This window comes from Ambystoma mexicanum, chromosome 9 (genome assembly GCF_040938575.1).
Source record: "Ambystoma mexicanum isolate Mex_15411 chromosome 9, UKY_AmexF1_1, whole genome shotgun sequence".
Lineage (NCBI taxonomy): Eukaryota > Metazoa > Chordata > Amphibia > Caudata > Ambystomatidae > Ambystoma > Ambystoma mexicanum.
The window spans coordinates 609,919,984-609,941,808 of record NC_090931.1 but is presented as its reverse complement, the minus strand read 5'-3'; the positions used below and the strand labels follow the sequence as shown (position 1 = coordinate 609,941,808).

General features: G+C 48.6%; 1 protein-coding gene across 1 annotated transcript in view; it reads left to right on the top strand.

Annotated features, from left to right (window-relative positions):
* Positions 1 to 21,825, top strand: part of BLMH (bleomycin hydrolase) — a 648,489-nt gene that overhangs the window by 110,171 nt on the left and 516,493 nt on the right. The window contains exon 5 of the mRNA XM_069615257.1: positions 17,778 to 17,866. Coding sequence (XP_069471358.1) covers positions 17,778 to 17,866 — 89 coding nt within the window. The remainder of the gene's footprint in view (positions 1 to 17,777; positions 17,867 to 21,825) is intronic.

Below are 21,825 nucleotides of genomic sequence, written 5' to 3'. Positions count from 1 at the left end.
CTTTGAGGGACCAAGCTACGCGGCCTCGAGCACAGCGCCCTCTGGTGAAAAATTTTCCGAAAGAAGCAGCAAGCTGGCGAATATATCAAAGACGAGGAATACGTGGGAGGAACATCCAGTCGAAAGAATGTTACAGTTGGTAAGTAACTTGTTCTTCTGTACTACATGCCAGCTCTGCTCGAGCCCTGTTCCCACAGAAGTCCATTTCCCTCTAGTTTCTTTAGTGTTGCGAATATTTAGTGTCTTTCACTGGAATGTGCCCTGCCAGAGCGCAAGACAGTACTAGGCTCTGCGCTGTTCCCATCCATCTCCACTAACCGGCCAGGAGGCCTCTCACCCCCACCCAGCCAGGCCGGAGCTTGCCTTGCCCTGACCCCCATACTTACGGAACCCTCATCAAGTGTCCACGGGAGATGTAAGTATGCGCAGCAATATTTCTACTTAGCAACAACACACAACCAATGGAATACGAGGTACTAGGAGGGGAACTCCGGTATCAACACGGCCGTGAATGCATGGGTCAGCATGACTGTATTTTATCCTCCCTTTACCTTGGCACCACTTCCCGTGCTGCCCAGGTGCCTGACACAATGAGTTAATATGTATGCCTCGTTTGTTTAGTTTAGATAGAAACAGAGTGTAATGTTTGACCCGACCTTCACTGTGAGGATTAGCCCAGCTGACCCACGTGGATGCTGATCGACGGGACAAGAAGTAACCAAATACGGCCTGCATCCCCAAAGAAGCAGACCCATGTGTAGGGTCCCACCAATCAGTGGCAACAATTTCTACTGTATACAATGACGTAATGTGCTTTTTAAGCTGACGTTTGTAACTGTTAGAGCTAGGGTGCTCTCGGACAGCAGAGTTCTTTGCTGGCATCTGTGTTCTGTATTATTAAAATCTTGTTATCCTTGAAAAGCGATTTACTGGCTTATTTCCCTAGCTGGTTGTATTTACTCTGGAGTGTGCGCATAGAGGGACTTTCCTTCAACATGAAAACTACAGCCTGCCACCATGGATAAAACTCCCAATAGCAGTGGCAAAGAGTAGGGATAAATGGGCCATAGACCTGGCCATAGAGATTTCAGATGAATTGTGGGCCAAGATGTGTGCTTTCTCTAAATCTGCATCTATGAATACAAGACTTTAATTGATTAATTAAATACAAGATATTACATATGTTGCTCTACATGCCTAATAGACAACAAGAAAAAACGGATGACTGCTGCTCACGATGTAAAGGTGTCAATGGTGGTTATGTGCATATGTTGTGGAATTCCCCTATGCTCTCGGAATTCTGGAGTCTGGTATATAATACACTATCCGAAGTGATAGTCAATTGGAGGAGACACACCTGAGTGGCCTCTTTGGGATCTGGAACACGGTCTCAGAACAGTGCAAAAGATCCTTCCTGAATATGGGCTGTATAATTGCTAAACGATGTATCCTTAAGAAATGGAAAAATCACCCCACGCCCCCCTGCAGGGGAAAGACTGGCTGAAGGAATTGACAAGGGCCAATGATTGAATGATTTTGAGGAAACATTGCATTGCAACCTGTAACCTCCAGGCCTATTGACATCTGGAGTGAGTTTCGTAGTTTCCTAACGCCATACTTAACTGTCATGATGCTGAGTTGTATAAGTAATTTCAGTACTGGGATACGGGTCTCCGATCTGTTTATTCGATGTGATGTGTAACACTTCATTTAACTCTGTATTGTTGCTGTTCGAATGAATGTGTCTGCTGAACAAACATAAATGGAGGTTAAAAAAAAATAAGAAAACTACACCCTCATCTGTGATCATCCAGAATTAAACTGAACCCTTATTAAAGTAATCCCCCACTGTTCTAAAACATTCCATCGCTCCTGCTAGAATGTCACGCCTCCTGATCTGTGCCAGCGGGTGTTTCTCAAGAAGGGGATCTGGGAGACATGGGCTAGGGAGCTTAATCCGAATCCCAGTGATGTGACTGCCAGCTGTTACTGTTGAAGCAGTAAGGGTCTTACTTCCAACTTGTTGGGAGGGGAGGACCTGCTCCTGCAGCAGGCCAGGAAACTGCCCTACAGACGCTGCGTTAAAGCAGCAATATCTTTAAAATTCCGGTATGTGAACCATCATTTTGCATTCAGATACTTATGCTCCCTTATACAAGTGTGCCCTGTACCACAGCCACCAGCTGAGTCTTGGAGCTGCTGACCCTTTATTCTTTATTTGGGCGTCTACTTTTCGGTACTTCATTGGGATTGTTTTTGTCCTTTATTTATTTTGTTAAACTTTATTTAAATCATAGGCAAACCTTACAGGGCAGATCAAAAAGCACTTTCATGAAGTCTTGTACAATAACGAGTTACGGGTGCAATGACAGACTGTGCGCACTGAAACAGTAATTATGCTCATTCCGACCTTCATACCAGAAACAATATGCAAATGTTTGAACACGTTACATAGGGCATGGCACTAGAGTACTTCAGTCTATTTCTGATCTGTGTCGCTCAGCAGCAGCTACACGATGATGCTACGGTGGATACATACATGTCCTCCTTGTCAGAAGTGTAAATGATATCCCACAACCACTCTGCATGCATTGGGGAGCCCCTTGATTACTAGTAGTGAAGCACACATGTTGGCTACCACACATGCTACATTAAGAAATCGTCTGATTAGCACCCCAACACTTTGCCTATGTTTCCCCGGAGGTACTTGATAGGCGCTAATGTAGGTGGGATATCCAGTATCTGAAAAGTTGCTGCCAGCCCCTCTCCCAAAACGCCAATACCCGGGCAGTGCCAAAACGTGTGTACTGTCAGCTGGGGAGTAGCCACGTTTAATACGTATTTCCGAAGCACCTTGTGTAAATTTAGCAAGTTTCACCAGCATATAGTGCAGATGGTTTAATGGCTTAAACTGCATTAGTCTGTACCGGGCACAAAGACATTTTTTTTAGTGACCATGCAGCATTTCTGCCTCTAGACGTCAGAGAATTGGACTCCTAGGTCCTGTTCCCATTTCTGCCGTGGATCATTCTTTGTGGGTTGGGCATTCAGAACCATTCCATACAGTCTGGATACTAGTTGCCTGGGCTTCTTGAACGTGACAATTTCGACTGAGTGGATAGGTTTCGGCTCATGTGTGAAAATCACCCAAAACCGTTTTTCAGCTGCTCTTATCCTATAATACTGCAAAATTACAATGACTACTTCCAAGTTTGGACATAGTCATCAAGTGACGCGAACAGCGCACCCAGGAAAAGGTCACCTAATACAAAGCCAGCGCTGTCGCCCCAGGATCACTGTAGATCAGCATCAAAGGTGGGAGTCAACCCAAGGAAGTTCCAAACGGGACATTTTTATGATCAAGCACTATAAGCTCAAATCTGTGAAACAACCTGGTCCAGGCGTTGACAGTCGTACAAACTGGGTCAAAGGTACAGGAGTAGTTATACCTGTCGCTAAAAATGACTGCCTTGATGTTAGTGGGGGACGCCCCATATCTCTTAAGCACCAAGCGCACAACTTCAGGCTCCTGTGAGTACCAATATCCTGCATTTTGTGCTTGAGAGACTAGGTAGTTTAAACGTCTGAGTGGCCAGTCACCCCGCCCCACGCTTATACAGTTCCGTGAGCTTCTCCCAGCTCATTCTAGCTATGCCAGACCCCTATAAAACCCCACCATCATGGAGCGTATGGACGAAAAGAAGGCACTACCCAGACAGAAGGGGATATTGCAGAAAAAATTCAGTAACTTTGGAAGGACGATCATTTTCAGCAAGGACAACCTACCATATAGGGAGATTGTCACTGTAGGACAGATCTTCAGTTTGGCCTCCAAATGGTGTATATATTCGGCATAATTGTCTGCGTATAAGATGCACTTTTGTCTCAAGACCCAGATGCCCAGGTATTTTAATCGGGCATCCACCCAGTGAAATCCCAGTAAATATGTCATCGGAAGTGTGGCATCTGTAAGGGGAAACAGTTCAGACTGTTTTGTTGACAATATAGCCATAGTGTTTAGTCAATGTATGTATTTCATCCATCATGGGACCTAGATTTACCCGAGTTGCAGATGTATAATAATGTGTCGTCTGCAACAAAAATATGACCTGAGGGTGTCCTGACATCTGTATCTCTGTCCATGTCTACCCCTCATGACCACAGCTAGTGGCTCTATTGTCAGTGCAAACAGTAGGGGGAGACGAGGGGCACGTCTGGCGCGCTCCTTCTGTCTAAACCTATGCTAGGGGACAATTTAGAATTGGTCCTTACTCTGGCTACAGGCAGGGAATAGAGAAGTTGGACATAGTTCTAAAAGACCACTCCAAGTTAAAAATGACGTAGAACCCTCATCAAATATCGCAAGGACACTGAGTTGAAGGCTTTCTCGGCATCCAGGGATGCCGTCACTGCCTTGGCCTGCTGATCGATCTGGGAAATGATATCAAAAAGCCTACAGAGATTCAACACTGTGCACTGAGTTGGGCCAAATCCATATTGGTCGGTATGCACTAGGTCTACCATACGAGGAAGGAGTCTGGATGCCAAGACCTTTGCGAAGATCTTTGTCTGTGTTTAGTAATGATAGTGGCCAATAGGACGTCACCTCATTCTGAGGTTTCCCAAGTTTTACCAAGACTGTAATTGACTCATGCATAGATTGCAGGAGAAACCCAGTGACTAGGGACTCTTTCCATACACACAATAGGTGCGGTACAAGGAAATCACTATATTCCATATATATTTCAATCCCCAGTCAATCTGACACCAGGGCCATCCCGGACGCCAGGGCGGCAATGGCAACAGATATCTCCTATGCAGTGATTTGAGCATCCAGTGCCAAGTTCACTGCTTCTGGCAGTGTCAGAAAATCTATGTCCTCCAAATACTGCAGCAGCTCCTCGTCTGTGCTAAAGTCCCTGCAGGAGTATAGAGATTCATGGTAGCTTGGAACTGTGCATTAATGCCATTGTCTGTAGTCAAGGTAGCCCCAGAGGCTGCAGTGATACCAGTAATAACAGATAGTGAATTCCGTTTTGACTGCCCTAGCAAGAGCAGTCCTTGCCTATCAGACTCGCTGCATCTATGAGCGAGCACTGGCTTAGTAATATAGAATACCTTTATCCGCCGGGTACCGGAATTTCAATAGGTTGCTTTAACCCAAGGAGGGCCCGGTCTTTCTTCCTCCCATATTCGTTCTCAAGATGTCTTATCTGCACTTCAAGCTTGTGTAGTTCCTGTCGAAGTGCCTTAAGGGACCCATCAGTCAGTAGCCGTAGTCCCCCCCCCCTTCTCTAAACACTTAAATTGTTTCCCACCCAGTAGAGTGAAGCATCACAGAGCCCACATTAATGCTAAAGAACTCCTCGACTTTGGTGTAAACTGTTTCCGTGCAATTAGGATCTTGTAGCAGCATCGCCAGTATACGACAAAGGGGATAAGGTCTGCAAATGCGCGTAAAAGCCAGGGAGAGCACAATCGGAGAGAAGGTGCACGAAAGAAGGGAGCACCCATGTACCCTTCTCATCAGTTCTGTGGATAAAAGCTAATGATGATTTTGTGGCATGCAATCATGGACCGTAGAGTAATATGTATATACTCTCACTGTAGGGTGCAGCCTACGCCAGATATCGGACAGATGCAGTTGCTGTATAATTTGTGACCGGGCTTGAGCTGCTAAGGTGAGAGGCCAGGGGGTTTCAGAAGAGCGATCCATAGCGGTACCAATTATTCTCCAGCATGGGGTCTGGCATGGATTCACATGTTCATGAATATTCCCCGTCGTCAGGCTGGGAATCCTCGGTAAAGAAAAAATCAGTATCAGTTTCGTTTCTGATCTGTCTTTCGTAGTAGTTACCAATCACTGATCTCTGCGTCATACTGACCACAGCCAATGACTGCCCTCTACCTAAGCCCCGCCTCTGGCAGCCATCTTGAGATTTTTACTGCACGTTCAAGTGTTGGGATCCTCGTGCTATTGCTCTCGAGTGTTAGTGCTATTTTTCACGTTTTTTCTCAGAAAAATGTCTCTTTTTTCGGTCAAAAGAGCCTCAAGCTCCACCGTTTCTTCATCCGATCAACGGGGACCCGTGTCGGATTCGTCTACGCCCCTCAAGGGTGAAGATTTCGTCGAGCCACGCTTTTGGAGGACTCCAGAAGTTTCTCAGGCCCATCTCGGACATGGCCCATCTCGGACATGGCCCAGGAGAAGGGAAGCTCGACGCCCGGAAAGCTGTTCAGGGTCTGCCCTGGATGCCAGCTTCAGAATGTCTTTAAGGAGGACGAACACTCCCTTTGCCTTTACTGCCTACATGAGGACAAGACGCACGTGGAGAAGGACTGTGCGTTTTGCGGCAATATGTCGGAGCGGACCATGAAGGACCGCCATCAACGTCTCGCCAACTGGCTGGAAGGAAAGAGCCCGTCAGGCGAGAAGAAGAAGTCAGAGCGGTCTTCTAAGACCTTTGAGAGCGCCCCGGCGACGGGGGTCCAACAGAAGGCCAAGCACCGCGAGTCCGCTGGCACCGGGAGCGCCAACGGTCGGGCTCTAAGGGGCGCCAGGCAGGGCGCATCCTCCCCGCCGCCATCAACCACGAGCCAACGCTCTGGCTCGGGTAAGAGGAAGGCCGAGCACAAGGAGAAGCTCCTGGAGAGACCCCGGTCGAGCTCGAAGGCCCCATCGGAGGGGGAGCGAGGCGGTGACCCTCCCTCCAAGGAGAAGGCGGTGAGTGCACCTAAGGTGGTGAAAGCCTTAATCCATCCGGCCAAGGCCTCTATCGAGACAGTCGCGGCGGCCCTGGCTCAGCCTGTGGAGGCTACACCAGTGGTGGCGACCTCGGGGCCCAGAGTCTCCCTGCCACCGCGGAGGGAGTCCTCTTTCATGCCCATCGACAGGACCCCTGTGAAACCTCCGACGGAGAAGAAAAAGGGGGGGGCAGGAGGTCGTCGTGGATTCGGCCTCAACCTCTGAGGAAGAGCTGATCGAAGTCTTAAGCCACGGCGTTGGCGTGGAAGAAGACCAGCCCGTCGGGATGGACCCCGACGTAGGAGACGACGAGAACGTCGAGGGTGCCGATGGGGCTCCTGACCGCCCGTCGGACTCCCCTCAACCAGAGCCGCAAGACAACTCGGCTGCCATTTTGTTGGCTATACAGTCCTTATGCTCGGAGATAAGGACGAGACTGCCGTTACCACCAACGGAGGAACCGCTCCCGACGGGGGACCCGGAGCCAGGCCCTTCTGGGAGCCCTCCCCCTAAGAGAAGAAGGATTCATCCTCCACCTCCTTTTCAGCCATCGCGCCCTGTTCAGCCATCCTCCCCGTCCGCGACACGTGGGGATAATACGGGGACTGACACGGCCGCGACGGGTACAGACGACGAGGTTTACGACGAGGATCTTCTGTCGTCACCTCCCACCCGGGCTTCCCCGCCCGACGAGATTGGATCGTTTCACTCCATGATCGCCAGGGCATCCAAGCTTTTCCAGCTCTGCCCGGAAGAGAAGAAGGAAGGTTTCCTTTATCAACGGCGCAAGGCCAAGAGGAAGACGGTCCTCGCTGTACCTCTACTAGACGATATTTGGGATGAGGGCCTCGCACTCCTCAAGAACCCATCCACGACGCCGGCTAGAAGGGATCGGTACGAGAAGAAGTACCGGGTCCCGGACGCGGCCCCCTTGTGCCTTCGGGCACAGCCGACCCCGGACTCGGTCGTCTCTGCGGCGGCCAGGAAGAAAGCGGGGGGGGTGCGGCCTCTACGTCAACCTCCCCGCCGTACGGCGAGGGAAAGAAATTAGACACGATGGGACGCAGAGTCATCTCGTCGGCAGCGACGACGATTAAGGCGGCCAACGCCTTGGCTATCGTAGCCCGCTACGACAGGGAGTTGTGGTACAAACTGGCCCCCCTGCTGGACTTCCTACCAGACAAGAGGGCGGAAGCCCTAGAGATCTTGCAGGAAGGAGAGGTGGCGTCGGACCACGCCATTACGATTGCGACGGACATCGCTGACACTGGATTTCGCCAGTTGGGCAACGGCGTGTGCCTTAGGCGGCTTGGATGGCTCAAGGCTACTGACTTCCGTCAGGACGTGCAGACCAGAGTCTTGGACATGCCGTTCGACGGAAACAACCTGTTTGGGAAAACAGTGGACGATTCCCTTCAAGCCATCAAGGCGGACACAGAGACGGCCCGGGCTCTTGGGGTTCTCCAGCAACGGCGGCCGCCCTTTCGGAGCGGCGGAGGCAAACAGGGTGCCTCCAAAGGTTCCAGCGGCGGATTTTCCACCTACCGTCAAGCGGCCCGTTCGTCGTCACAGGAAGCTTACAGGGGACGAGGCAAGTCAGGCGGACCCTGCCGTTGTCGCCAAGGAGGACAAGGCGGCAAAGCCTCGTCGAAGCAGGACTGAACCGGCCGTGGGGTCGGGCCCCCACCGAAGCACCCCGGTGGGAGGCCGGCTGGCGAGCTTCGTCAGCGTGTGGGAGTCCATCTCCACCGACCGTTGGGTACTGGACGCCCTAGCTCAGGGTCACGCCCTCGGGTTTCTAAAGTGGTGCCCACGCGTCCCCTCTGTGGCCAGGAAAGAACATCACGTCCCTCAACTTCTCTTGGAGGTAAAGGCGATGCTCAAGAAGGGCGCCATCGAGCTCGTCCGAAAGAGGCTTCGGGGCTCCGCAGTTTACTCAAGATACTTCCTCGTGAAGAAGAAGACGGGAGGATGGCGTCCCATCCTGGACCTACGACGACTGAACAAATTCATCAAGGCACAGAAGTTCTGGATGGTCACCCTCCAACACGTCCTGGGTCAACTGGAGGAGGGCGATTTCCTGTCGTCGTTGGATTTGGAGGATGCCTACTTCCATATTCCCATCCTAAAGGGACTCCAAAAGTTTCTCAGGTTCGTGGTCCAAGGGCGTCACTACCAGTTCAGAGCCCTTCCCTTCGGATTGAGGTCGGCACCCAGGGTGTTCACCAAGTGCCTCGCACCGGTGGCGGCTCAGCTGCGCCGAAAGGGGATCCATGTCTACCCCTACCTGGACGACTGGCTCATCCGAGCAAAGACGAAGGAGCTCGCCGTGGAGCACACGGCAAGGACCGTCCAACTACTCACGGACCTGGGATTCTCCATAAACTACGCCAAGTCCCACCTGGTGCCAGCGCAAGACGCACTGTTTCTGGGAGCGAAGCTCGACACAGTGTCGCTTCTGGCCTCTCCGTCGGAGGAAAGGACGAGGGCCATCTTGGGCAAGGTGCAGCGGATGCTGGTTGCGGACGCGGCAAGGGTGAGGTCCATCAAGTCCCTCCTCGGAATGATGTCTTCTTGCATTTATCTCATCCGCCTGTGCAGGCTCCGGATGCGCCCGTTGCAAGAGTTCCTGGACGCGCGCTGGATCCAGACGACGGGCAGCTTCGAGGAGAGGATAACACTCGACGAGAGTTTCCGACGAGCGATCCGGTGGTGGGGCACCCGCGCGCATCTGACGGCGGACATGGACTTCCAGACCCCCGGCCACCAGGAGACAGTGACCACGGATGCCTCCCTGGAAGGGTGGGGAGCGCACACCGAAAATCTGCATGCGAGAGGCCTTTGGCTTCCGAGGGAGAAGTCCCTCCATATCAACGTCCTGGAGCTCCGTGCAGTGTTTTGGGCCCTCAGGTCCTTTCTTCCGTCCCTCAAGGGCAAGGTGGTGAGGATCTTCACCGACAACACCACCACCATGTTCTACATCACGAAGTAGGGCGGAACCAGGTCCCCAGCCCTGTCCAAGGGGGCGCAGGATCTGTGGAATTGGGCCGTCGCCCAAGGGATGTTTCTGGTGCCGTTTCATCTGGCAGGGATAAACACCATCGCCGACTCGCTCAGCAGAGAGCTGCACTCGTGCCACGAGTGGGAACTACGACAGGATCTAGTGGACCGCCTCTTCTGACGGTGGGGCACACCCCAGGTCGATCTGTTCGCGACGACGACGAACTCCAAGTGCCGGAGGTTCACCAGCAGGTTTCCCCAGCCGAGGAGCATGGGCGATGCTTTCTCGTTCCCCTGGGAGGGCCTGTTTCTATACGCGTTCCCTCCATTGCCAAGAGGTCACGGTGCAGGATGATCCTCGTCGCACCTGCGTGGCCGAGGCAGATATGGTTCCCGGACCTTCTGGACTTGTCAGCGTCCCCGTCAATCAAGCTGCCAGTGGACGCGTATCTTCTCTCCAGGGAAGGAGGCGCCATCCTCCATCACGACCCGAAGTCGCTGAACTTGTAGGCCTGGCTGCTGCAGCGTTAGAGTTTGGAGGATACGACATAATGGCCGACTGCAGAGAGGTTCTTGCAAAGGCCAGGGCCTCCTCAACTCTTAAATGCTATGGACACAAATGGAAGAGGTTCTCTGTCTGGTGCCACGCACAGAAGATTAACCCTCTACGGATTACTGCTCCCCAGGTACTGCCGTACCTTCTGACGCTGGCCAAGGCTGGACTGGCGCACGCGTCCATCAAGATTCATCTTGCTGCGATCTCCCGATACACCAGAACCACGGGGCGGACGTCTTTGTGGTCTCATCGTCTGGTGAAAGAATTCATGAAGGGACTGTTCAGATCATTCCCGCCGGTGAAGGCTCCGGCCCCGGCGTGGGAGCTCAACGTGGTGCTGACCAAGGTCATGGGACCTCCGTTCGAGCCTCTGCACTCGGCTCCGTTGAAGTTCTTGTCGTGGAAAACAGCGTTTCTTGTGGCCATCACCTCCGCACGAAGAGTGGAAGAGATCCAGGCCCTTTCCTGCAAGCCCCCATACTTGACTTTTCACGACACGAGGGTAGTGCTCAGGACGCACCCCTCCTTCATGCCCAAGGTGCTGTCGGACTTCCACCTCAACGAACCCTTGATGTTGCCTGTTTTCTTCCCGTCGCCTTTGTCGCCGGCCGAAAGGACTTTGCACTCGCTGGATGTGGCTAGAGCGCTGAGGTTTTACGTGACCGCACGAAGTGTTTTCGGAAGACGTCCCAACTTTTTGTGAACTTTGGACCTGTCAATCAGGGGAAGGCTCTCTCAAAGGCCTCCATTTCCAGATGGCTCTCCGGCTGTATCATGTACTGACATCGGTTGGCAAACCGACCACTGCCTGGCCGTCCGAGAGCCCATTCCACCAGAGCGATCGCAGCTACCACAGCGTTCCTATCTGGTGTGCCCTTGCTGGACATCTGCAGGGCTGCTACGTGGAGGTCGACGCACACCTTCATGAAATTCTACTGCGTCGATCGGGATTCCAGGGAGGAGTCCAGGGTCGGCCAAGCAGTGCTGCGCAATCTGTTCGCCTAAGGTGAGCCTGGTGAGGAGGTAAGAATTGCTTAATGTTGAGTTTGATGTAATGCTTAATGTTGAGCCTTTGCCACCTCCCGTGGTCTTGCATGTGTGTACTGCTATGTATTCTTTATTCATGAGCATGTGAATCCATGCCAGACCCCATGCTGGAGAAGGAACAAGTTACTTACCTGTAACTGTTGTTCTCCAGCATGGGTCTGGCATGGATTCACATGCGAACCCTCCCGCCTACCCCTCTGCGGCTCTTCACTTGGTCATACTGCCACTTCACGTGCTACCAAATCTGAAGATGGCTGCCAGAGGCGGGGCTTAGGTAGAGGGCAGTCATTGGCTGTGGTCAGTATGACGCAGAGATCAGTGATTGGTTACTACTATGAAAGACAGATCAGAAACGAAACTGATACTGATTTTTTTCTTTACCGAGGATTCCCAGCCTGACGACGGGGAATATTCATGAGCATGTGAATCCATGCCAGACCCATGCTGGAGAACAACAGTTACAGGTAAGTAACTTGTTCCTTAAATTCAAATTCCCCCCACACCCTCCAGAACACGTGTGTATCAGTATGCCCAACAAGTATATCGGCAAGGCCCAGTAGAAATTGGGATCGTCAACATTGGCACCATAGGAATTGACCAGGATTATGTCGTCACCATCAAATATTCCTTTTGCCATGACCTATCTTCCCAGGGGATCGATATAGCCTCTATCCACAATAAACACTGTGGGGTGTATTAACGTCATCACACCACGGTCCTGTGAGGAGTATGACATGTAGAATCTGTCAGACCCATTTAGGGGTAAAGGACCTGTGAACCTAGCCCAAGACATGTGTTTCCTGAAGTAGGAGGACTTTAGGGGCATGGCCCTCAAGATAAGTCGACAACCGCCTAGCCTTGGACAGGCTATTCATACCACTGACATTCCAGGACTGGAAGGATAATGCCCCCAGTAGCCTCGGATGACCCTTAACAGCCATTTTCAAATGTTAACCCCCCTGAAGGGACAACTCGACAAAACAAGACCACCTATGAAGTACAATATATTGTTTTTAAAACTTTTAACCCCAACCATAGGAGCAACCATGCTCCCTGCCTTCCCCCCACGATCCACTACCCACCCCATCATCTCCCCCAACTAGATGCATGCCCATGCCCACAACTAAGATCTCCTAGGAGCGCAATGCGAACAGCGAATGTATGTGGCGCTCCATCAGTCATCCCGGCATATAAGCAATCAATGCCCATTGAACCATTCCTCAAATCTTCTACAAGCAGCCTCCTTGGCAGATGTTCACTCTCCCGCATCTGAAACAGAAAGATCATAGCACTCCTGATAACAGCAATCAGCCGGAAGTGGAATCGAATCTTCGATGTATGTGATGCGTCAGCAGGGCTTTCTACCACTGTGCTGTATGGAGATTTTAGCAGGGAATATGAGGACGTACTATGGGATCTGTCGGAGTTGCAGCAGTTCCTTCACTGGGTCATAGGATCGGCGTATCATCTGGACGTTGGCAACAAAATCAGGGTATATGTGAATTGTATGTAGCTGATTCGAACTGTAAAGTTCCACGCTCTCTAGCCAGTTTCAGTAGAAGGTCTCTGTCCCTGTAATTTAAAAGCGTGGCAATCATTGTGATTGAGGTGCTCCAGACTTTGTGGCTGGTGCAAGGGCGCTGTGGACTCGCTCCTCCAAGAATTGAGCCAGAATTCTAGAGCACCCAGAAGTTGTTGCAGGAGTTAGTCTATGAATGGCTCCATTGACCCCTTTATAGCGACTTCCGGCAGACCAACTATACGGATATTATTACCCCAAGATCGCGATTCCAGGTAATCGTATTTACCTCGAATCACTGCGAGTTCTTTCTTCAATTAGGTAATGTCTCGTTCATGCTGCTCTACTTCATATTCCGTGCTACTAATCCTGGTTTTTCGACCTCTGTTAATCAACCACGTTGGAGCGCAAGGAGGTAATGTTGGCTGCAATATCATCCAACCTCATGTTCACTGCAGCAAATCCATTCTGCATGGCAGCCAATTGGGGGTCTATGGGTGCTGCTTAAAGTGGCCTTTGCACTTCAGCATTACTCTCAGGTGTTGCAGGACTCGTGGGCTCCTTTCTGGGTACTGGTGTAAGCGTTGATTGGACCTTTACACTTACCAACCTCTTAGTCATACTTGCAACTAGTTGGCTGGCATCAACCATGGTAAGTTGCCTGCACCCACCAGTGGTCTTCTTCCAGCACAGTGTACCACCACCCTCAGCCAGAATTAGGGTACTATGCTCTATATATCACAGGCCCACCTTTGTTAACATGTACTGGGCCCCAGGCTCCTCTGTCCACAAACAAGCCACCGTCTACTGCATCACTTCTGTTAGCACAGGTACAGCACTGGGAGGCAGAACTGAAATGCAGCGTTCTGGCCCTGCACTGGATGACAATGAGCCATGTAGCAGGATTGGAGGCTCCTCAAAGCCTCCCGTCGTGTCTGTGCTAGCTTGCAGCTGTCAGACTTCTCAATCCCCTCGGAGGACAATCAACAGGATATTCCAGGCCCCGTTCTATGTAGTGGCTCCGGACCGCAGCGCCGTACTCACCTGTGCTCCCGGAGCGAGGGCGGACAGCCAACGGCTGGGCCCCTTCCCCAAACAGGCCTCCAAAAGCAGCAGCCTGTCTGTTTCGGGAGCCCTAGCGGGGTGCTGGCTCGTGCACCTACCGACTGGAAGCTCACATCGATGCAGTGTTCTGCTGGTGCTTAAAACAACATCAGAGCTGGCTATGTGGTACAGGGAAGCGGCACAACACAGTGTGATCTCGCTGGTTGAGCATATGGGTCACAGGGAGGAATCTTTTTTAAAAAGGATCTTGCTGGGGTCGGAGCTAACGATCTGGCGAACCCTTTTCGTTGCTGCTCATCAGCGCCCCGCTTTGTCCTTTATTTTACAGATTGGGATTTGGCACTTGCATTTGTGTAAAAAAAGAAAATAATAACACATTTCAATTGACTTTTTCAATAAAACATTTTTATTAAACTGCCAGAGTCCCATGCCATATGTCGAATGCTCCAAAGCATGCGCTTGGTGCTGTCACCCTTTCTTGGACGCATGTCCTTACCAGGCATTTGGCATGTGCTTTGTGAACCTTCAACCTGTGCATTCTTGTCTTCTACTCTGGAATCACAGCAAGGTTCCTCTGCAGTCACGGAATTAATCCAGTGTTCAGAGCAAGGGAACTGGTCCAGTGCTGGAGTTTTTTTCCCCGATTGTTTCCAAGTGGACAATTGGTTCCAGGACTTTCAGTGCACAGGTAAACCCCTTGCCTACCATGTGGTATGGTAACTAGCAACCAGTCCTTTGCTGCCAGAGCACCTTTTCCATCCCGACAAGCCTATTACAGTACCAAAGATGGGCACTTAGAGCGAAGTCCTCCTCCACTAGTGCTGATGAAGAGCATTTAAGTAGCCACAAGAGGAAGCATGCCTCAAGTGTACCTGGTCTGGTTCATCGGTACCAGTTTTCTCTCAAGAATGGTCACTACAAGTAAATGTGGGAGACTGAGACATCAGCCTTCTTTTTCAGGATCTGCTTCTGACTCCATACAGAGGAATGCTCTGGAATTGCTTTTCTCCTTTACTGTCACCTTCCGCTGCAGCTCTCCTCCATCTATCATATCAACCACATAAATGGAAAAGGGGCTCCACTCAGAGCCTGACATTCCATGGCTACCAACCCTCTGTAGTCACACTATCGGCTGTTCACTCGTGGTGTTTTTTTCTTTTCTTCTTGGTTTTTTAATTGTTCGCAGCAGGCTGAGGGTTTGCCTCTGGGTGCTAATGGAAATAACCTGTTGCGTGGGCTTCTCGGCTGGTGATGGTGCCGGGTCTCAGTGTTAAAGCCCCCTTCGCTCAAGCCTATAACTTGGGCCCCAAACTATCACCCTTGCTTAATTGCAAAGTGCAAAAAGTTCCCAAAAATAATTAAATGGCTCATTTAGCATATGACAAAATAAGCATGCAGGATATATTGACTTATTGTTGGCTATGCTGCAGTGAGGGATGTGCGATACCCACAGCTATGTGAGAATATCGTCGCTTATCACTGCTTTTGGGCCTGGCCAAGAGTACTCAACCTTATCAGCCCAACTACACTTATGATTTTCTATTTCAGGGGAATGCTATTGTTAGGGGAGTTTTCCTTCAATCCACTGTGAAGTACGACTTCACAAATCTATCCCAATGGTTTATAGATCACAAACTCGTAGAATCATTCTGTACTACTCATGAGACCTTGGTAGAGTGGCAGAGCAGTCAGGCTTATCATAAGAGGAAGATGTGAGCTGTAGGTAAGTACACTGAACCCAGTTAGTAAGTCAATTCAAAGAAACACACTCAAATGTATATTAAAATACATATTTATTATATTTACACAAGGGGTTTAAAAAAACTTCGTAAATATGACCAAAACATATAAGATTACTTGTAGATACTTTTCAAAGGCCACTCCTTAGTTTGTAGTTGCTCGCGGTTACAATTGTTAGAGCGTTTGACACTAAACAGTTCTAACGTATTATTCGCGAAAGACAGAAAAAATACGGTAATTAGAGTTAGTTAGCAAAACCACATCAGATAAAGTCTTTTAGGAAGTAAAACAGTTGGTTAGTCAAACAGTGGCAGAGCTTAAAGTTCTAGAGGCAGTTTATTTGCATACTAAGGCTTTTAAAGTCCAATTCGCATCCCTAGCTAAAAGGCAGTTCGGAGAGGCTCAAAGTCTTGTGAAGTTCTCTGTATACTTCCTAGTCTCTAGTCTTAAAGGTGCTGGAAGACTAACACAACGGTGGAGACACTGTCAAAGGACTTGCAAAAGGGACGCAAACAGCAGCTTGGGTCAGAGGTAAGAGGGGGCACCCTGGACTCAATGCACTCCAACGCTCGCCTCGGATTAAGGTAAGTAATACCTTTTCTCCCTACAGAACCTTACATTAGAAGAAATGTTTGTGGCTGGATTCTCCTCGATGTGGCAGTGCTGGACCCGACCCCTGGATTCCTTGGTCTGGTGTCCAAAAGCAGGACAATGGACGGGATCTCTCAGCAGCAGTCTTGAGTGAGGATCTCTGGCACAGATTTCTTCAGCTCTTCTGGTCAGCCTGTGGTTTTCGTGCCTTTTCTGCAGCACCAACAACCGATGCAATTTGCCTAGTAAATCCTCTTTGATTCCTGAAGTCCAGCACTCTGAGGGGACCTGGATGAGTCGGATTGTGTCTCTGGCGGTTCACCTGAAGCTCAGCAAAGACTTGGACGGATTTAGACTTTCTGAGACGATGCATTTAATTTGGGTCAGAGGCCTCCTGCTATTTGCGGTCCACAGCTCTGGAGAGGCACAGCACCTCGGGAGATGGCTCAAATGGGAGTGTTTCAGGACCGGTTGTTCCCACCAGTGAAAGGGAAGCAGTCGTCGTCTTCGGAGTTCCTCTGTCGCATAGAATACAGGGTTAGGACAGCAGTGGTTGTTTCATGGTGTTGCAAAGGGTCTGCAGGCGTCTCTGGCCGTCCTTTTCGGTTACTTCAGTTTCCAGTGGTTGACTTGCCTTTCACGCTCACCTTTGATTCAGTTTTAGCACACACTCCTCTGCAATCTCTCAGCAGTTTACAGAAAGGGGCGGGTGGCTGTCCAATCAGGATAGCCAGACCCCCAGTCGGAGCTGGTTCAGTTCAGGCCCTCATGCAGACAAAGGGCAAGGGGGTGAAAAACTCCTCCCCGCTTCCTGCCTGGCCAGACACACTGGAGACTAGGCGGGGACACCCCAGGGTTCCCACCAAACGCAAAACACACACAGAACTCCCTCTCCCATAATGGTAGAAGAAGGGCTAACGAAGAACCACGCTAGAAATGGTGAAAAAAGGAAGGAGCCACCAAGTTAGTACTTGGTTGCCCCAATTGTGCATACAGAGACTGTGAACAGAGTCTGCGGTAAAAAATAACACAATAGTTTGTAGAACACGCTCACTGCCACCAGCCACAACTAGAGGGTTGTTTGTGACTAAAAAGTCACAGGAGCAGGGGGAAGGGTTATACTAAGTATCCCCTTGGCACTCCAAATAATGTGGTGTGTGTTTGCCAATCCCTGAGAATGTAAAGTTTTAGCAGAGATACAAAGTATCTCTCCATCTTTAAGAACAGTAGAAAGTAAGGATGAAGAAATAATCTCAAAGGATAACCCAAAGGGATCAGTAAAATACAGATGTCTTAAAAGAGATAGGGAGGATAGAAGGAAAAGGTCCAGAAGTCCAGCAAAATGAAAGGGCTGATGGCCTCACTAGGAGAGGGGATGAAGCATACAAATAATAAATCTGCCTTACAGCTGTTAATTTTTCTTAAATGTTCATGCATTCTTTTCAATTTATTTTAGTTTGCCATCCATTGCTATGAACACATCTTGCAACAGTCTAATTTATTTTCTCTTTCAGAAAAACACGGTGTTATCCCCAAAAGATGTTTCCCTGAATCTCACAGCTCTGAAGCCACCAGACGCATGAACGACATCCTGAATCACAAGGTAAACAAGCTGTTAGTCCAGGGAGGCAACCGCAACTTTTGAAAGACCACACACTTTGTTTTTGGTGCTAACATTTGAAAACAATATAGCCATGTTCTCGGGTACCAGACTATCCATTTCACCATAAGTAACCAAGGGTAATTCAGACGTGGACCCCGTGCTCACTGTGCTTTAAAGAGGCTCAGTTTAACCTCGGTGAGGAGGCCCAACAAAGCCGCAACACATGTCTGGGGTTGCTGATGGAACTCTGGTTCAGAAGAAAATTGCCTAGGATTTCGGTGCTGGACTACCCGTTCCGTGGGACAAAGACTGTTATGCAAAGGATAATTCTTCTCTGAGAAGGGTGCAATGAGCTAAAACGTGATTCCATAGAACAGCGTATTTGACCCATGTTTATTCTTCATCCTACCCGCCCCCCTCAACACTCCCTTTCTATCCATTTCACTGTTGGAAAGAGGGGTGTGCTTGTGAATGTGTGAGGGGTGTGGTGGTTTTTGTTTGTGGTTGTGTGTGTAGGAAGGGGGCTGTGTGATGTGGGGATGTGTGAAAAACATTTTTTTGGGGTGTGCATGTGCTTCCCGTTTTGTGTACATTATAGTAAGTTTAATATAATGTACCATAGGAAATCCCAAAAATGAATTACTAACAATTTATGACTCGTACAAAGGATTTGGAGGGAATTGCGCAAAAAAATGTGTACTTGCGCAGCCCATGAGCACCCACACTACTCCTCCTGTTGTCTGCCCCTGGTGCCAAAATAAAGAAGTTGTTAAGAAAAAAATAAATGCAATTTCATTCTAGTCCACATTCATTTTCGCGTAGAAGTAAAAGTCCAGTTTTTGTTCTAGAACACAGCGAAAACTGCTGGATGGAATTTGACCAGGTATGAAACAATTTGGGCACAAAGCATTGACTCGATTTTAGGGGTGGGGAGGGTTCTCCCTTCCACCCAAACTTATAGTGATCTCACACATGATACTTCGCAGCAGAGAGGCTGGCAGGATTTTCAGAAATGGTAAAAGCAGCCATTTTTCCCAAAATTCTATTCATAATAACTTTTGACTTGCTAGATGGATTTGGATGAAATTCTCTGAACAAAGGGTTTTCCAAAGCCCCATTCCTACCCGCCCCCTTCCCCGCCCCCTTCGAACACTGCAAATCCTGGGAACAATACATTATACAATTAAAAGGTTATTAAGAAAACAAAACTCTAAAGTTTCACACTTTCAGCCCATTTATTTTCACTTGGGGAAAAAGTGCCCCCTGCTCCTTTAAAACCTTTATATCGGCCCTGGTGCTTCTTGCAGCAGAGAGGCTGAGTATGGCTAATAACTTTTGACTTGCTGAATTGATTTGGATTACATTTTCCAAACCGTTTATCAAGAGTCCAACTAAACGGGACATTTTGTGAATTAGTCATTAGAAATTAAAGTTATTAATAAAACATACACACGCTGTTTTCAACCTACTCTCATTCATTATCCCATAGAGGAAAAAGTGCAGTTTTTGAACAGCCGTAGCGCGGAAACCGCTTGTTAGATTTTGACCAAATAAGAAACAATTTAGTGTTGACTTAATTTCTTTGACTGGTTTGGGGTAAATCCAGCCAGTAGTTTTTAAATATTCGGCAGAGAACAAGGTGGCCACTGCCCCTTTAAAACCTTGGTGCTTTGAAGGAGAGAGACTCAGAGGCAAATTTGTCTCAGAACGATAGCTCAGGGGCAACGTGTTCGCCTTGCAAGCAAGACGACGCAGAGCAACACCGGTTTGATCCCCGGGTCCGTGCTTAGAAACCTGTGGGTATTAAGTGTGTTATAAATAACCAATCAATCTTATCATATCATAACATCTGACATGCTGGATGGATTTGGATGACATTTTCTAAATCAAGGCATTGTCAAGCCCCGCTCCCCCCACCAAAACTGGACATTTTGGGAACAATTTTTCAAAAAACAAGTTAAGAATGACGTGAATAGTGTATAGGGGCCACAACCAAACGCTGTTACCATCTAGTGGGTCCAAAAGAAACGTATTGGGGAACATGTACAGTGAACACGGCCAAAGTAGTCTTTTAAAATATACAGTGCCCTGCCTAATGGGCCCAAAAGACATGTATAGTGGAAGGCCAAAGGCCATGGCCCCCTGGTGGGTGTAAAGAAACATATACAGGGGAACATATGCAGTGGAATAAAACCCTTGAAATTCACTGAAATTGCAGTTAAATTGACCAGATGTAATACAACAAAACCCTTGAAACTCAACAAATGTCTGAAGTAATGAACGGCTTAACTCGGCACGTTACCGTTGCAAAGCCCATGAACGCATGCATACAAGAGGAGGGATTCACAATGACATACAAAATGGCATTATGGGGGACATCAACTGGAGCGTGCCGAGTTAAGCTGGTCATGACTCCCAAAAATCTGCGGAATTCTTTGTTATGTTAAATCTGGTCATTTTAACTGCACTTTTAAGTTCTTCAGTGAATATATAGGTAATGGATAGAAATTGTCAGTGTCCTCCTCCCAAGCACAGCATACAGGTCCCTAGCACAGAGACCCTATAATGTTTCTTGATCCGGTCTTAACTATGCCTTTTCTGGGTGTGCAGCATACTACATTTCTCATTGTTTTGATGCTGCAATAAGTGTAGCCGGTTAGTGCTATGTAAAACATAAGACAAACCTAAAACAACCATATCATTTTACAGATAATATACATAGAGGCATGAAGAATAAATGCAGGTATTTAAAAGCATGGTATATTGATAAATAATACATTACAAATATTGTTTTAAAAGCTTTATATATACTTTTTTCCTTCCTACATCCCATACTACTCCCTTCTGTCTCCAGCTCACTGGCACCTTGAATGAGTTATGGTTGTGGCATATTTTTGGTTCAAGGTAATTCCAGATGGTTGCTGCTGCTTTGCTGATGGTCTGGGGCAAGCTTTGTTTTTTAAAGAAATTTAATGTGAGTGCTTTTAACCTGAAAATAGAGTGGTACTGCTGGAAAAAAATACACCAGCTTTATTTCTTTGCTCCGCTCCCACACTCACAAGCTGTGAGCCTCCAGGCTATGCTCTCCTCCTAAAACCTGCTCCTTATCCCCCTCACATCCGACTACTTTGCCTCCTACGTCTCATCTAAAATTGCTAATATACGGGATAGCTCAGTGTTGGGCAGAATCCTGTGCAGTTCCCTTACGGAGCACTACAGAAGATTAAGACTACAGGTGAGAGCAATAAATCCCCTTTGGTATCGGTCTGTACCACAAAGATTTAGTTGGTAGCTGTGGCTGAGCAGTCAGACTTATCTCAAGAGGGAGATGAGATGTATTCAGGGCTTACACAATAGGCCTAAAGTACTATGGCACAAGGAAACACTGACCAACGCTTTGTATTTAAAAAGTAGTTATATGTTTATTTTATACACTTCTAATAAAACACATGTATCACAGTCATCAAGCAAGTTAAATTAAGTCAAAGGAAAAATATACACACTCCCAAGTTAAATTGTAAACCAAGTGAACCAGAGTGAAAACTGAGCAAAATGGCACAGTGAAGACCACACACAAGGGATATTCTATCAATTCCTTACAAGGGAGGGAAAGCACAAGTTATATATAAATAGTGTCCTACACACCCTAGCAACACTTCCCATAAGTTTGTGGACCAGTTTAAGCAAGACAGTGCATCAGTATAGGCAAGACTTACATGAAAACTGAGCAAAATGGCATTTCATAAGGTTTAAAAATGGGAAGGAAAGGGTAGTTGTAAGAAATAGGTGCACCACACAGTTCTAGATGAAAATCAATCTAAAGAAGGCAGGTCTAACAAATGTAGCCAGAGTCAGCAGGCCTGTGCCAGAGTCAGTGGTACAGGGCAAGGGCCCAGGAGCAAAATATTCTTGTAGCTGCCGTCAAGTCTTTGGTTAACAAATTTGAAAAGGTGGATGCA